Here is a 17,012-nt window from a genome sequence, read left to right as displayed (position 1 = left end):
AGGGAGTGCAGGGAAAGGGAAGGGAAGGGGCAAGTCAAGGAACATATAGCAAGGACTCATGGACAAAACCAAAGGGGAAGAGCTGAAGGAGGGACCGAGGGAGGGGGCAAGGGAAAGTGGTGGGGGGGAGGCAGAGAGAAATGTATTTAAAAAGTAAATAAATTAAAAAAACATCCTAATGTTTAATGTATTTGACTAATTTTTTTTTGTTATAGGCCTTGACTCCAAACACTATTTCTTCCACTTTATAATCCACCTCTCTTCAACCGTTCACATTGATGTCTTACCTGCTCCTATTGGTTTATTTCAAATAATACCTTCCCTATCTAAATAATATTTTCTTCCTCTGAACTTCCAGCACTTCTATTTAATATTATATGTCCCTGATAAATGATAGTTACTATTATTATTAGGCACTGGATATTTTCAGTTCTTTTCTGTTGATCTTGGCTGCTCCAATGGATTGGTTTAGCTGAAACTAAATAATTAGCATTTTTCTTTCCTTTTTTTTCTTTTTTATTTATTTTATTTTACTTTAAAATAAATGGTCTTATATATTTTTTAATAACTGAAAAATAATATTTTTATTCTTAAGTTTCAGATTTTCTAACCCAGTAAAATGTCTTTGGATCTCAGCTTACAAACACATGCAACTTTGAAAAATAAGAGTTAACTATGAAACATACCAGTGAGAGTAACATGGGTGTTATCATATTAAAGGTCTTTAGAGGCAAGCTGGCATAGTTTACATGCCAACAAACCTATTTATAGAGCTGACTCCTTCTTGTAATGTCAAGTGTAACATTATACTTATTTTAGCCTTCGTATATCAAATATCAGCGTGTACTAATTGTACAGTTCTCCCTTATTTGATATCAGAATCCAGCGGAGCCTTCAATGGAGCCTTCTGAAGAACCTAGTCAGATTAACAAAGATAACTTTTTAGAAGTTCCTAACTTATCTGATTTTCTTCCTGAAGATGAAGAAGTTAGGGCTACTTTCAGACCTGGTTTCTCCCCTCAACCTAGTAGACGAGGTTCTGATTCTTCTGAAGATGTGTACCTGGACACTCCATCTGCAGGTACGAGAAGAGTTTCATTTGCTGACACCTTTGGATTCAATCTTGTATCTGTCAAAGAATTTGATTGCTGGGACTTACCAAGTGTTTTAACCAATTTTGACTTAAGGAAGGACATTTTCCACCCAGAAGAATATGTATTATCTCCACTATTTGACTTACCTTCTTCAGAAGAACTTATGCAACAACTTCAAGTACATAAAGCGATACTGGAGTCAGCTGAGTATCTTCCTGGGTGTACAAGTATGAAAGGCATTATTCGAGTTTTAAATATTTCTTTTGAAAAGTTAGTATATGTGAGAATGTCCTTAGATGATTGGCAGACACATTATGACATGTTAGCAGAATATGTCCCAAATTCATGTGACGGTGAAACAGATCAGTTCTCTTTTAAGATTTCTTTGGTTCCTCCTTACCAAAAAGATGGCAGTAAAGTTGAGTTTTGTATACGTTATGAAACTTCTGTTGGTATATTTTGGTCAAATAATAATGGTGCAAATTACATATTGGTTTGTCAAAAGAAAGAACAAGAGCTGAAGCCTGTAAAATCTTGGGAAGGAGTTTCTAATAGACAAATAAAAGGCTGTTTAAAGGTAAAATCAAGGTGAGAATATATCTTACATTCTTTATAATCTTAAAGTTTTCCTTTGTCATTGTTTATTTCATGTGCTGTTAAGAGATAGCCATTCTGTTAAAAAATATACTGCTTGTTATGGATAAAACAATGGTGCTATGCCTTAACAAGGTCAACACTATTCAACTAGAACTGTGTTATCTCTTCTCCAAATATAAGAAATAATTTGGTATAATGTAAAATATAAAAGGGAGAGTGTAATGTATAGAGTGCTTGCCTAACTAGATATAAATTGCTTAAGTTCAAATCATGGTATATAGATTCTTAACATGTAAAACTATTTATTTTGTCATTTGCATTATATTTTTGAGAATTTAAAAAAGTCTCCACAATACTGCAAAACATTTCAAAACAACATAAAACTGTGTTTCAATGTACTTAGTGCTCAGATATTTTTAGACTTCCCCTAAAAGCTGCAACAATTTTTTTGAGTGATACATGTTAAGTTAAATCATAAAAGCTATGACTTTAATGATAAACTAAGAGAAAGATATAACCAAATGAGTGATGTATGAATTACACATAACATTTTATAATATAATTATAACCAAATGTAAAATTAAACACAAAGTAGTATAATTTAGTAGAAGTAAATGAAGCAGAATTTAAAAAATACTCAACTAGAAATAAAAATATGCAGATTTATAGATTAGAGATTTGGGCTATAACCCCTTATTAGTAACCTTGTTCTCCTGTTGATGTGAAAAAAGAGGAAAACTGGCATTCAGATCTCTTTATTGTAGAGTTGACTAATTTTCATGACACTTAGTAGATAAAACATCCAGGATGAGATAGATCCCTTCTACTCCATAGAGTGTCCTAGTGGAAAAATTCACAGAGCTCCACCAGCCACAGGCAAATGTTTGATTATCCTCTTGGTTGTCCAAACTATCATTAGGCCCAAAGATTGTAGTGACTATACCAGAAATAGTATAATATAATGAAAAGGGAGTTGTATTAGGAATCAAGACACCCAGATTCTAAATACAATTAAGTAAATACCTAAGAAATAATATCAGGAAATCTTTAACTTTTTTAGGTTTTAATGCCTGATCTAAATGTGTAATTTTAATGCATTAAAAAATTAAATATGATATAGATGGAAGCAATTCAACAGTATAAAATATTTCTATATTTATTATCTTTTAAACTCATCTGAATGATTGGCTTACTCAACTTTGTGAATTTTGCCACCTTTCTTAGTCCAAAGAAAACTTTCTCAGATTTTAACTGATGCTATTAAGAAAGCAAATATAATCATAATCTCTACATGTGCTAAAATAATAATTTAGACATTAATGAAATTACTCAGCAACGTTAGTTATACAGACAGAATAAGTTTAATGCTAACAAAATAATTTATATACATAAACATGCATGTATTAAATACTTTCCAAATGTGATTATCATCATGATATCTATTAAACATGCTTCAGCTTGCTCTATGTGTTAAAGGAAAGAAAAATTTAGAAGAGGCAAAAACTTATTATCAAAAAGCTCATAAAAAAGCATTGTTTGAATTAGGATTTTTCTTCTAATTAAATATGCACATTTAAAATTACAAGCAATACTTGCTGAACTGTGGTATATATAGGGGAGTCCTTTGATAAACCAAACTTTCATTTGATATTAAGAACCAAGTGGGCAACTGATAGGCCTAATCAACCTCAGTCACTATATTATTGAAATTTCTAGTCTAAGATATGTATAGCTATATACAGTGTGGGGCAAAAGTAATTGTATGGAAAATAATAAAATAATAAATAATAGTACAAGAATAAACTCTGTTTCTTACACTTACTACTTTAAAACTACTTTTGCCCCTTATGAATATCCATAAACCTATTTGTATTCAGAACATTAAACACTGGATTCATAGCAAACACCATTCAAGTTTTAATATTGCTTTGGGGAAAAACCTGAGAAGATCTAAAGCACAAAATAGTCTAAAGGCCTGTAAAGTTTCCTAATGAGTTATAAAAATGGGAAAAAATAATCTCTCTTTCAAAACCACAAATACACTTTCTGAACTTCTATAACTTAAAAATCACTACATAATTCAAACCACATTTTGAAAAAAGTATTTGACTCTGGAAGAAGCCTTTTGTGCTGAACTTCAGTGCAACATGAATTTTTTTACATTTAATTTATATACCTCTCAAAATGGATAGTATAAAGGAAATCCTGACAGATACTTAGAGCAGCATGTGCCATTATAGAATATTTATACAGCTTTTCCATGATATAATTTATATATAATGGAGTTTCAAATATTCCCAAAACTCACACAAGAGAGCATTGTCACATTTCTAAATGAATATTACAGCTGGATTTCACAGTGAAGAATTTGCTCAGGGAAAAACAGTATACCTTATTAGTGCTATTTTATAAAATGTGTACTTGACTAAAATAAAAATAAACTAATACTTATTTGATAAAAATTATAGCTTCTAAAATATCTTTTTCCTCCTAAAGAGTTATAAAATCTAAATGGGTCTTTTTTGAGCACTCCCACATTTAGTTTGGAGGTCACTTTTTTCCAAAGATAATACAAAAGGGAAATGTATGTGAATTTTAGTTTCATACATGCAAGCAGATTAATATTAATGTATAATATAAATCAGATTTAAAATGGAAATAAAGTTTTCCTAATGTAGGGAGTAACATCTAACTTGAATTCCTCTTAATACCAAAGTTAATTTGCTCTTGGGGCCTTGAAGATTGCATCTTCTGCAAATGTCAATAATTTCTTCTAATAAGTTCAAAATGAACTGTGGGAACAGTTTAGTAAGGTACGACTTCAGTTAAGTCAGTCACCTTAAGCAATGTTGGTTTTTTTTTTCCTATGAAGACATTTTTCAGATCAGAAATTGCCAATCTCCACATTAATGTGGTTGCCTATTTTTTGATGCTTGTTAATCTATCTCCTTTGGATAAAAAGAAGTATCTAGAGGGAGAGAAAAGAAGTCTATAGCTCATAGGTGTGTGACTGAGAGCAACCCAAAGGTATTTAATTGCATTAATAAGGCATGAATCATGAGATCCTTGATAATTGTTATCACACATATGACACAGGGATATGTGCTAGCAAACTATGCAGATAAAGCCTATGGGCTTTATTTCAAAAGAAATAAATGACATTGTTATAATTTACTTGAAATGGGCTTAGATAAATAAGCTAAAAGTAGCATACAGAAGCAACACAATCTCAAAGTTAAAATTATGTGCTTCTAAGTCAAACTTGTGGGTTTGAGCCCAAGTTTCATCACATGCTAACTGTGGGATCTTCAGCAAGTTAAACCTTGTTTTTTCATCTGTTAATTAGGAATAATAATAGTACTATCTCATAGGGACTTTTTCTGTGTTTCTACATGAGATAATACATGTAAACTTCTGACATAGTATGACTATTTGACATAGTATGTACTATTTTGACATAGTACATGGTAAGTTACAGTAAGTATTAACAGCTGTAAAAAAAAAAAAAAAGACAACACTAAATCTAGCTTTAGGTGGATGTGAAAAACTCTAGAAAGGCTTAGCTTGACCGAAAGTTCCTCACCTCTTTCCTTTCAGAGTTCCTAAATTTTCAGATTATAGGAACCATTTCTTGGTCTCTTGCAGGACTTTAATAAATAAGCAAAACTAATTGAACTGCAAATTTTCTGAGATGTGTGTCATCTTATATCTGGAACATCCTGAAGTTGGAAGAGATCTTAATGACTGTTAATATTTCCATATTTAATAGATGAAACAGTGGAGGACCAAACTGGAAAGTGTAAAAAGGCATTACTTTTGCCACTGAAAAGACATATGCATTAATTCCAGTAAATGTATACTTAATAGCTATGTGGTCATGGCATATCACTTAATTTCTCAAAGCCTCAGTTTACTCATCTGTAAATTGTATAACAATACCTGATATCATGATGATTAAATTAAATTAAATGAGATTATATTTTAAAGCTTTCAGTACAGTTTTGGGCATATATAGGGAAAAGACTTCACAGGTGATGAGAGCAGAAGGGTGGACAGAGAGAACACCAAAACCAAGCTCAGATTCTTTGGGTATACAATGTAAGCAATGGATAAAAAAGAAATAAGAACCACTTACATTACATTTAGAGTTTTCTAGAATGTGTGATCTGTAACTGATGTTGTGCATTGGGTAAGGGAGTATAATTTTTCAATGTCTTCTTCTTCTCCTGCTACCTACTAAATGTCCGTTCCCAACCATTGGAAACACAGACTAACTTCATCTGGTTTTGTATTTCAGTAAGTGCAACCAATTTACTATTTTAAATAAAGAAACAACTTGATATAGGTGTTGGGTGGTATTTCTAACTTGGCCAGGTAAATGCAATAAATTTCGGAAAAATTTTAATGTGAAAGGAGAAAATTGGCTAGTGGTCAATTTTTGCACCTAGGTAACTGGGTACATTCAAGAATTGGAAACAGAGAAGTATTTCCTAAGGTATGGTTTTTAAGATTATAGAGTGTTTACCTTTCAGGGTGGTAAAATCATTAACATTCAGCCAAGGAAAGCATTAGAAAATGGAGCATAAGATATGGTCATGTTGCATGTTCCAGTCAGTGCCATTGGATTGTGAAATGTCCTTAATTTACATTTACAGTATAATCTGGGATCCTGGAAATGGTCCAAAATAGGTATAAATAACCCCATAAGGCCATTAGGATGTAATGTATTTCATAGCTAACTTGTTTTGAGTCCCCACTAATTGTGGAGGGACTCCTGTCAAGGCCATATGGAAACGTAAAACACAGCTGCAAAGGACCTGTCAAGAGGACTGTTTGGAGCCAAACAGCTTAGAATTTCTTTGGAGATCTACCAGGGCTTTGTGGTTTCCTGGTTTAGTGGAAATCCATACCATTTGACCTAGACTTTTCTTAGAGAAGTTTTGAACCTTTTCTGAGAGAAGAAAAGGGCCTCATCATTCAGGGTTTCTTTCAAGCTCTAGCTGAAGAGAATCACTATGGATAGCATGCCTCACATGGATCCTCTTGGCTGTCTTTAAACCTAACTCCACACCAGAGCCCACTTGCAGCCTGTAAACAAATGGAACAGGGCTCAAGAACTCTGAGCCAATAAAGTTCCAGACCAAAAAAAAAAAAAAAAAAAAAAAAGATTGTGAAGTAGGACATAGTTTTTCACCCTCTTCTTATTCTGCTGACTGTGACTCATCTCTCTTCCAAGTTTTTATTCCAGCACCTCTACAGGAATAACATAAGTGAAGTGATGAAAGAGCACACAGTTGAGGTGGGCCTAATTTCCCACTGTCCTTTCAGACTTAAAAGATCCTCACTACTATGATCCTTCACTTTGAAACTGTGCTTGCATACACATACACACACACACATAGTATATGTATACTATTATACATATGCATATGTGTGTGTATATGTGTATGAACACAGACATATATGATACACACACACATAAACTATCCCCTCTTTAAATTGAGGCACCTTAGGATGTCAGGGATGCCAGGTGCTATCGCTGTCTTACATCCAATTAAGGTCAGTAGCGCACAGGAGCTTTGACTTTGTACTGAGACCATGAAATGGACAATTTTAGATCAGAGAGCATTATGAGGTTTCTGGCAGATTTGAGTACACAGTTGTGGTACTCTATAGAAACCTAACGATTCTGACCATGTGGAGTGTGTGTGTGTGTGTGTGTGTGTGTGTGTGTGTGTGTGTGTGTGTGTTTGTCTTTCTGTCTGTCTGTATCTGTTTATTTGAGGGGGAAGCAAACTCGGAAACAATGAAGCATAACAGTAATAGCCCAGGCTTTAAAGTGGGTCAGACCTGGGCTTTCATTCTGATTAATTTTTTATAAACTTGGATAAATTATGTTTTGTATCTATTTTATTCAGAAGTAAAAGGAATAATAGTTTCTGCTTGTAAGAATTGCTATAAGAAATACATTTACTAACAGACATTTCCCAATTTCTGGAACTTTGTAGATACTCAAAATGGCATAAGTGATAAATTGTACATTCAAAAGTCTTGTGTCTGGTGAGATTAATGTCCAAAATTAATGGAGAAATGCTTGTTTTTCTTAATATCACTCCTGTTACCAGGACCCAGGCTAAAATAAATAGTTTCAAAATTAGTTATATAATGGGTTCAATAAGCTTTTAATCACTAACCAGGAAAGCTAAATAATATTTTTTGGCATTGCTTCCATGGGGAAAATTTATTTCCAAATTCTAGCAACTTCTGGGTCACAAAAGATTTTGAAACATCACCTGTTCATAAGTTGGACTTTAATTATTTTTTAAAAATTAAATTCAATATGTTTTTCTTAAAGTAATTATTCTTAAGATGATTCCTTTGGGCTGAATAACTGAGTTGGCTATATACAACTTCACCTTGTCATACCTGTATACCTATGAATAGAAGATAAAATTGAATTCTATACAATTATTTTCCTCCAAGAAAATATATTATACACCATTACATTTTGGCAATTCCTTTGAAGTATTCTCTGTACCCCAACACTATATAAAAAATAAAAGTTTCTCAGAACATCTCTCAAATCTATTCACATTATAATTTTGCTTCTCTAATAGCTTTACTTGTTAACTGGTATGGTAGTGTTAATAACTGGTTTTGAAACCATCATCATAATGACCTGCTGTTTAAAGAATTCATGACAAGTAGAAATAAGTTGCTAAGTTGTTCTACTGCATTGTTTAGTGAGAGAGACTAATCGTTTAGTGAGAGAGACTAATTAAACAGACTGGCCTTATAAAATTTTCCTATTTCTTCCCCCATTAAGTTACTCTGAAAATGGTCTGGGTGTATTGTACAGTAGTGCTAATCAAGTTACAAATAGAAGTACAGTTCTAACATTGTAAGCAATGATTGTCCTATGTGGATTTTTTTAAACCAAATTTTATACTTTACTTAGATTCCCTTAGTTTTTAAATAATGTCTTTTTTCTATTCAAGGGTCCCAGCCAAGATACCACATTACTAAAATTGTTATTTCTCCTTACTTTACTGTTAGCTGTGACAGTTTATATTTTTATTTTCTTGAATTTTTAATTGTTATTCTATTAGAGTTGTCCCAATTTTTCCTCCTTTGCCTTCCTCTGCCCACCCCACTTCCTGCTCCCACAGTCAATCCCCACACCTTTGACGATGTCCATGGGTTACTCATGCATGTTCTTTGACTAGTCCTTTCTTCTTTCTCCACTTAATTTCCTCCCTTGTGGTCATTGTTAGTCTGTTCCATGTCTGTGGTTTTATTTTGCTAGTTAGTTTATTTTTTTCATTAGATTCCTCTTTTGGTGAGATCATGTGGTATTTGTCTTTCAATGCCTGGCTTATTTCACTTAGGATAATATTCTCCAGTTCCATCCATGCTTTAACAAAAGGTAGGAGTTCCTTCTTTCTTTCTGTTGTGTAGTATTCCACTGTGTAAATGTACCACAGTTTTTTGATCCACTCATCTACTGATGGCCACTTAGGTTGTTTCCAGCACTTGGTTATTGTAAATAGCTCTGCTATGTACACAGAAGAACTTAAGTTCCTTAGAATCGACACATTAGGATTCTTAGGGTAAATTACTAGCAGTGGAATAGCCAAGTCAAAAGGCAGTTTCATTTTTAGTTTTTTGAGGAAATTCCATATTGTTTTCCACAGTGGCTGCATCAGTCTGCATTCCCACCAACAGTGCACTAGGGTTCCTTTTTCTCTGCATCCTTGCCAGCACTTGTTTGCTGACTTATGAATAATGACCATTCTGACCAGTATGAGGTGATATCTCATTTTAGTTTTAATTTGCATCTCTCTGTTGACTAGTGATATTGAGCACTTTTTCATATGTCTATGGTCCATGTATATGTCCTCTGTAGAGAAGTCTAGGGAAAGAGTCTATTATGCTCCTTTGCCCATTTTTTAATGGGATTGTTTGTGTTCCTGGTATTGAGTCATATGAGTTCTTTATATATTTTGGAGATCACACCTTTGTTTGATATATCATTGGCAAATATGTTCTCCCATACTGAGAGTTCCCTTTTCATTTTGATGATGGTTTCTTTACCTGTGCAGAAGCTTTTTAATTTGATGTAGACCCATTTGTTTATTTTTCTCCTTTATATCCCTTGCCCTAGGAAATACATTGACAAAAATATTGCTACATAGGATTGCTGAAATTTTACTGCTTATTTTCCTCTAGAACTTTTATGGTGTCATGGCTGATAATTAAGTCTTTTATCCATTTTGAGTTTATTCTGTTATAATGTGTAGGATGGTGGTGTATTTTCTTTTCTTTCTTTCTTTCTTTTTTTTTTTTGTATGCACCAGTCCAATTCTAACAACATTTACTGAAGAGGCTACTTTTACTCCATTGCATGCTCATGCCCCTCTGTCAAATAAAAATTAACCATAGAGAAATAGATTTATTCTTGAGCTCTCTATTCTGTCCCCTTGGACTATGTGTCTATTCTTATACCAGTGTCAGGCAGTTTAATTGCAGCGACCTTGTAGGATAGTTTGGTATTAGGTATTGTGATCCCTCTTACTTTGTTATTCTCAGCATTGCTGAAGCTATACAGGGTCTTTTTTGGTTCTATATAAATTTTTGAAATATTTGTTGTAGATCTGTGAAATATGCCATTAGCATTTTAATAGGAATTGTGCTGAATCTACAGATTGCTTTGGGGAGTATGGACATTTTAATAATGTTAATTCTTCCAATCCATGAACATAGTATATACTTCCATTTATTTGTATTTTCCTTAATTTGTTTCTTCAGTGTTTTATAGTTTTCTGAATGCAGGTCTTTTACCTCCTTGGTTAAATTTATTCCTATACACTTTATTTTTCATTTGCTATAGTAAATGAGATTGTTTTTTCCTAATTTCTCTTTCTGCTATTTCATTGTTGGTGTAATAATTCACAAATCATTAAATATAATACACCACATAAACAAAATGAAAGAAAAATCACACAATCATATCAACAGATACTGAAAAACATTTGATAAAATCCAGCACTAATTTATGATAAAAATACTCAGCAAAGTGGGTATAGAGGGAGCATACCTCAACATAATAAAGGCCATGTATGAGAAAACTATAGCCAACATCATACTCAATGGGCAAAAACTAAAAGCTTTCTACTTAAGATCAGGAACAAGACAAGGGTGTCCACTTTCACCACTCTTATTCAACATAGTACTGGAAGTTCTAGCCACAACAATTAGCTCCCAAAAAGAAATAAATGACATCCAAATTGGAAAGGGGAAATAAAACTGCCATCATTCTTAGATGTATTATAGTGTACATAGAAAACCCTATACTTTCCACCAAAAAACCACTTAATCTAACAAGTTAATTCGGTAACATAGTGAGATACAAAGTCAATGTTCAGAAATTAAGGGCATTTTTGGAGTTGTGTATTTAAATTTTACTTATCCCTTTTGAAATTTGTAGTAGTCAAAAGGATCAAATTATTTGCCCAATTTATATTTAAAATCATGCTAAATACTAGATGCTTTTCCTAATGATCTGAAACAGATTTAGGGGACCATTTAACACTGATGCTATTCTGTTTTGTTCAAAAGAATTAAGCCATGATACAAACCTACCCTAATGACTATAACTGAACAACAATAAATTAATAAGAAAAACACTCCAAGCTGATTTTCATTCTCAAAAATTCCTGTGGATATCTTCATACAATCTCACATCACAGAATTTTTCAGATATATTTCAACTTCATAAGCCATATGTGAAATGAAGTCAGGCAAAAAAAATACATAGTTTGTGTCTTTTTGAGAATTAAGTTTTATAAATGATTTCATAATATATTGTTACAACTAAAATCTTCTGAGTATTTATCAATAGAAAAATTGCAAAGATTTTAAAAAGTATATTCAGGTTAGCAGTAAAATATTATATGCTTCACCTATAATCATAAATATGTGCATAAAACAATTGCCTTTAGTGTGAAGTTCTAATCTTTGTTTCCAATGATTTCTTTTTTATATAATCTTTATTATGTTTTTCCAATTTCCATTTAGTCTCCTTACACCTTCCTCCCCACCCAGCAATCACCTCACTGTTGTCCATGTCCATGACTCCTTTTTTTTTTTGGCTCAATTCCTCCAATCCCTAACTCCCCCAACCCACGATGATCTGTTCTCCATCTATGAGTCTGTCCTTGTTTTGTTGTTAGTTCAGTTTCTTCATTAGATTCCACATATGAGTGAAATCATATAGTATTTGTCTTTCTCTGACTGGATTTTTTCACTTAATATAATGTTCTTGAGGTTCATACATTCTGTTGCAAAGGGTAAAATTTTCTTCATTTTTATGGTGAGTAGAATTGCGTTGTGTAAATATCCAAAAGTTGTTTTATCCACTCATTTATTGATGGACATCTGGGCTGCTTCCATATCTTGTCAATTGTATATAACACTGCAATGAATGTAGGGGTGCTTAAGTTCTTTTGAATTAGTGTTTCGGATTCCTTTGGATATATTGCTAGAAATGGGATCAGTGGTTCAAAAGGCAGATTTTTTAAAAATTTTTTGAGGTATTTTGATACTGCTTTCCACAGTGACTGCACCAGTCTTGATTCCCACCAAGAGTGCAAAAGAGTTCCCCTTTATCCACATCTTCACCAGCACTTGTTTTTTGTTAATTTATTGATAATAGCCATTTTGACAGTTGTGAGATGGTATCTCATTGTGGTTTTTATTTGCCTTTCTCTGATGATTAGTGATATTAAGCATCTTTTCATATGTCTATTTGTCATCTGTCTGTCCTCTTTGGAGAAGTGTCTATTCAGGTCCTTTGCCCATTTTTTTAAATTGGGTTGTTAGCTTTTTGCAGTGTTGAATTTTGTAAGTACTTTATAAATTTTGGATATTGACCCCTTATCAGATGTATCAGTGATATGCTTTCCCATTCTGTAGGTTTTATTTATTTATTTATTTATGTATTTATTATGGTGACAATTTCTTAGCTATGTGAAAATGGTTTAGTTTGATGAAGTCCCATTTGTTTATTTTTTCTTTTGTTTCCCTTGCTTGGGGGGATACATTAAATAAAAAATTTCTATGAGAAATATCTGTAATTCTGCTGCCTATGTTTTCTTCTAGGAGTTTTATGGTTTTGGGTCTAACATATAAGTGTTTCATCCATTTTGAGTTTATTCTTGTGTGTGGTGTATGAAGGTGGTCTAATTTAACTTCTCTGTATGTATCTGTCCAATTTTCCCATCACCATTTATTGAATAGACTCTTTGAATAGCTCATTGTATGTGCATGCATTCTCTGATGAATATTAATTGACTATAAAGATGTGGGTTTATTTCTGGCTTCTTTTCTGTTCCATTGATCTGAGTGTCTGTTTTTTGTTTTGTTATGTTTTTTGTTTGTTTGTTTGTTTCTTGCCAGTACCATGCTGTTTTGATTACTATGACCTTGTAGTATAGTTTGGTATTAGGTAGTGTGATTCCTCAAACTTCGTTCTTTTTCAGGATCACTGTTGCTATGGGGGCCCTTTAGTTTCCATATAATTTTTGAAATGTTTATTCTACTTCTGTGAAATATGTCATTGGAATCTTGATAGGAATTACATTGAATCTATAGATTGCTTTGATTAGTATGGACATTTTAATGATGTTGATTTGTCTTATCCATGAACATGGTATGTGCTTCCATTTATTTGTATCTTCAATTTATTTCTTCAGTGTCTAATAATTTTCTCAGTACAGACTTTTTAATTCCTTGCTTAGGATTATTCCTAGGAACTTTACTCTTTTTGAAACGATGGTGATTGAGATTGTTTTCTTAATTTCCCTTTCTGTTGGTTCATTATTAGCATATAAAAATGTGACTGATTTCTGAATATTAATTTTGAATCCTGCTACCTTGCTGAATTTATTTATCTGTACTAGTTGTTTCTTGGTAGAACCTTTGGGGTCCTCTATGTACATTATCAAGTCATCTTCAAATACTGACACTGTTACTTCTTCATTTCCAATTTGGATGCATTTTATTTCTTCTTCTTTTCTGATTGTTGTGGTTAGGGCTTCCAGGACTATGTTGAATAAAGGGGGTGAAAGCATACATATTTGTCTTGTTAGTGATCTTAAAGGGAAACCCTTGTAGCTTTGGCACATTGAGTATGATGCTGGCAGTGGGTTTTGCATAGATGGTTTTTATTATGTTTAGGTACATTCCTTCTATTCCCACTTTTGTAAGAGTTTTTATCATATATGTGTGCTAGATTTTATTAAATGCTTTTCTGAATCTATTAATATGATTTATATGGTTTTTATCCTTCATTTTGTTTATGTGGCAAATCATATTTGTTGATTTGTTGGTGTTGTACTAACCTTGCATTCACAGGAAAAAACATCCCTCTTGATCATGGTGTATGATATTTTTGATACACTGCTGTATTCAATTTGCTAATATTTTGTTGAAAATTTTAGCATTTATGTTCATCAGGGATATTGGCATGTATTTTTCTTTATTTGTAGTATTTTTATTTGGTTTTGGAATTAGGATGGTGCTGGCCTCATAAAATGAGTTTGGGAGCTTTTCTAGTTGAATGTTATGAAATAGTTTGAATGTTTACTAAAATTCACCTGTGAAGTCATCTGGTCCATGGCTTTTGTGTGCTGGAAGTTTTCTGATTGCTGCTTTCATTTCATTAGGTATAATATATCTATTCAGATTCTCTGATTCATCCTGATTTATTTTTGGAAGATTGCATGTCTCTAGAAATTTATCCATTTTATCCAGTTTGATCAGTTTTTTGGCATATAGCCTTTCATAATATTTTCTTACAATCTTTTTTATTTCTTTGGTGTTAGTTGTTATTTCTCCTCTTTCATTTCTGACAATTTATTTAGTTCTTTTTCCCTTTTTTCTTGATAAGTCTGATTAAAGGTTTGCCAATATTGTTTACCTTTTCACTGAACCAGCTCTTGGATTTGCTGATATTTGTATCATTTTTTCAGACTTTTTAAATTTCTGCTCTAAACTTTATTATCTCTTTCCTTATATTCACCTTAGTTCTGTTTGTTGTTCTTTTTCAAGTTCCTTTAAACATAAAGTTGGATGTGTTTTGAGCTTTTTCTTGTTTTTTGTGATAAGCCTGTAATGCTATGTAATTTCTTTTTAGGATTACTTTCATAGTGCCCCACAGATTTTGAGTTGTGTGTCCTCATTTTTATTTGGTTCAAGGTATCTTTTGATTTCTCCCTTGACCTCATTGATGACCTATTCATTGTTTAATAACATGTTATTTAACTTCTGTGTCTTTTTGTGTTTTACAGTGTTCTTGTGATTGATTTCTTTTTTCTTTGCATTGTGGTGAGAGAAGATGCGTGATATTATTTCAATATTCTTAAAATATTTGAGACTAGTTTTGTGTCCTAACTTGTGGTCTATCCTAGAAAATGTTCCATGTGCACTTAAAAAGTATGGCCATCATTAATACATCAACAAACAACAAGTGCTGGTGAGGTTGTGGAGAAAAGAGAACCCTAGTATGCTGTTGGTGCAAATGCAGACTGGTACAACCATTGTAAAAAGAAGTATGGAATTTCCTCAAAAAAACTAAAGATAGAACTGCCTTTTGATCCAATTATCCCACTGCTGGGACTATACCTTAATAATTCTGAAACATCAATTCAAAAGAACCTATGCACTCCAATGTTCACAACAGCATAATTTACAATAACCAAGTGCTAGAAACAGCCAAAGTGCTCCTCAGTAAAGGAGTGGATCAAAAAACTGTGGTACATTTGTACAATGGAATACTATGCAGCAGACAGAAAGAAGGAGCTCTTACCCTTCACAAAAGCATGGATGGAACTGGAAAGCATTATGCTAAGTGAAATAAGCCAGGCCGTGAGAGACAAATACCATATGATCTCACCTACAAGTGGAACTTAGTCGAAAAAACAAGAAAGTGAACAAAATAGAACCAGAGACATGGAAATAAACAACAAACTGAGACTGACCAAAGGGCAAGGAGGAGAGAGATAACATGGTAAAGAAGGGGAAGGGGAAAGCACAGGAACATCATTAGAGAACTCATGGGCACAGACAATGGGGAGTGATAAACTGTGGGAATGCAGGGGGCATGGTGTAGGGGTGAGCAATGAGGAAGGCGGGACAACTGTAACTTAACAAAAAAAAAAGTATGCATATTCTGTTGTTTTGGGGTAAAATGCTCTGAAGCTATCAATTACCTACATTTGATCTAGTGTGTCATTTAAAGATGCTTTCTCCTTGTTGTTTTTCCGCCTGGAAGATCTATACATTGAAGTCAATGAGGTGTTAAAATCCCCAACTCTAACTGTATTTCTGTGGATCTCTCTGTTTATGTCCATCAAAATTTGTTTTACATACTTAAGTGCTCCTATGTTGTGTGCATAAATGTTTATAAGGGTTGTATCTTCTGGTTGGATTGTCCCCTCTTTGATTATATAGTGTTCTTCTTTGCCTCTTTCTATAGCCTTGGTTTTAAAGTTTGTTTTGTCAGATATAAGTACAGCTACCGCCACTTCTTTTTTTTCCCATTTTGCAGGAAATATCTTTTCCAACCATTTACTTTTAGTCTGTGTGTACCTTTCAATCTGAGATGGGTGTCTAGGAGGCAGCATATATATGGGTGTTTTCTTTTTTTTTTTTAATTTTTTTATTGTTCAAATACATTTGTCTCCATTTTCCTGCCACCACTTTCTCCTGCCCCACCCACCCTCACCTCCCACCCTCAATCCTTCCCCACTTTGGCTTTGTCCATGGGTCCTTTATACAGGTCCCTTGATTTGACCCTTCCCTTTCTGTTGTTTTCTTATCTATTCAATTACCCTCTGTCTTTTAGTTGGATCATTTAAGCCCTTTACATTTAAAGTGACTATTGATAGATAGGAATGTAGTGCTGTTTTATTATTAGTCTGTTTTCCTCTAGGTTTTTTTTTCTTTCTCTTTTTTTCTTCATAAAGCAAGTCTTTTAACATTCTTTATAGTAGTGGTTTGGTGTTAACAAACTTCTTTAGCTTTTGCTTGTCTGGGAAGCTCCTAATTTCTCCTTAGATTTTAAATGATAGGTTTGTTGAGCAAAGTAGCCTTGGTTGTAGGTCCTTGCTTTATATCACCTTGAATACTTCACTCTAGTCTTTTCTGACCTTAAATGTTTCTGCTGAGTAATCATATTCCAGTCTAATCAGTCCTAACCTTGGAAGGTACTGCCTACTTTTCTTTTGCAGCTTTTAGGATTCTCTCCTTGTTTTTAAGACT

General features: G+C 33.1%; 1 protein-coding gene across 1 annotated transcript in view; it reads left to right on the top strand.

Moving 5' to 3' along the window:
- Positions 1-862: 862 nt before the first annotated feature.
- PPP1R3A (protein phosphatase 1 regulatory subunit 3A) overlaps positions 863-17,012 on the top strand; it is a 46,756-nt gene continuing 30,606 nt past the window's right edge. Inside the window, exon 1 of the mRNA XM_054564176.1 lies at positions 863-1,682. Within this exon, the coding sequence (XP_054420151.1) occupies positions 898-1,682 (785 nt within the window). The 5' untranslated portion in view covers positions 863-897. The remainder of the gene's footprint in view (positions 1,683-17,012) is intronic.

Source organism: Pteronotus mesoamericanus, unplaced genomic scaffold (assembly GCF_021234165.1).
Source record: "Pteronotus mesoamericanus isolate MK-2021 breed Mesoamerican mustached bat unplaced genomic scaffold, CSHL_Meso_final scaffold_85, whole genome shotgun sequence".
Classification (NCBI taxonomy): Eukaryota; Metazoa; Chordata; class Mammalia; order Chiroptera; family Mormoopidae; genus Pteronotus; species Pteronotus mesoamericanus.
This window is presented reverse-complemented; position numbering and strand designations above follow the sequence as displayed.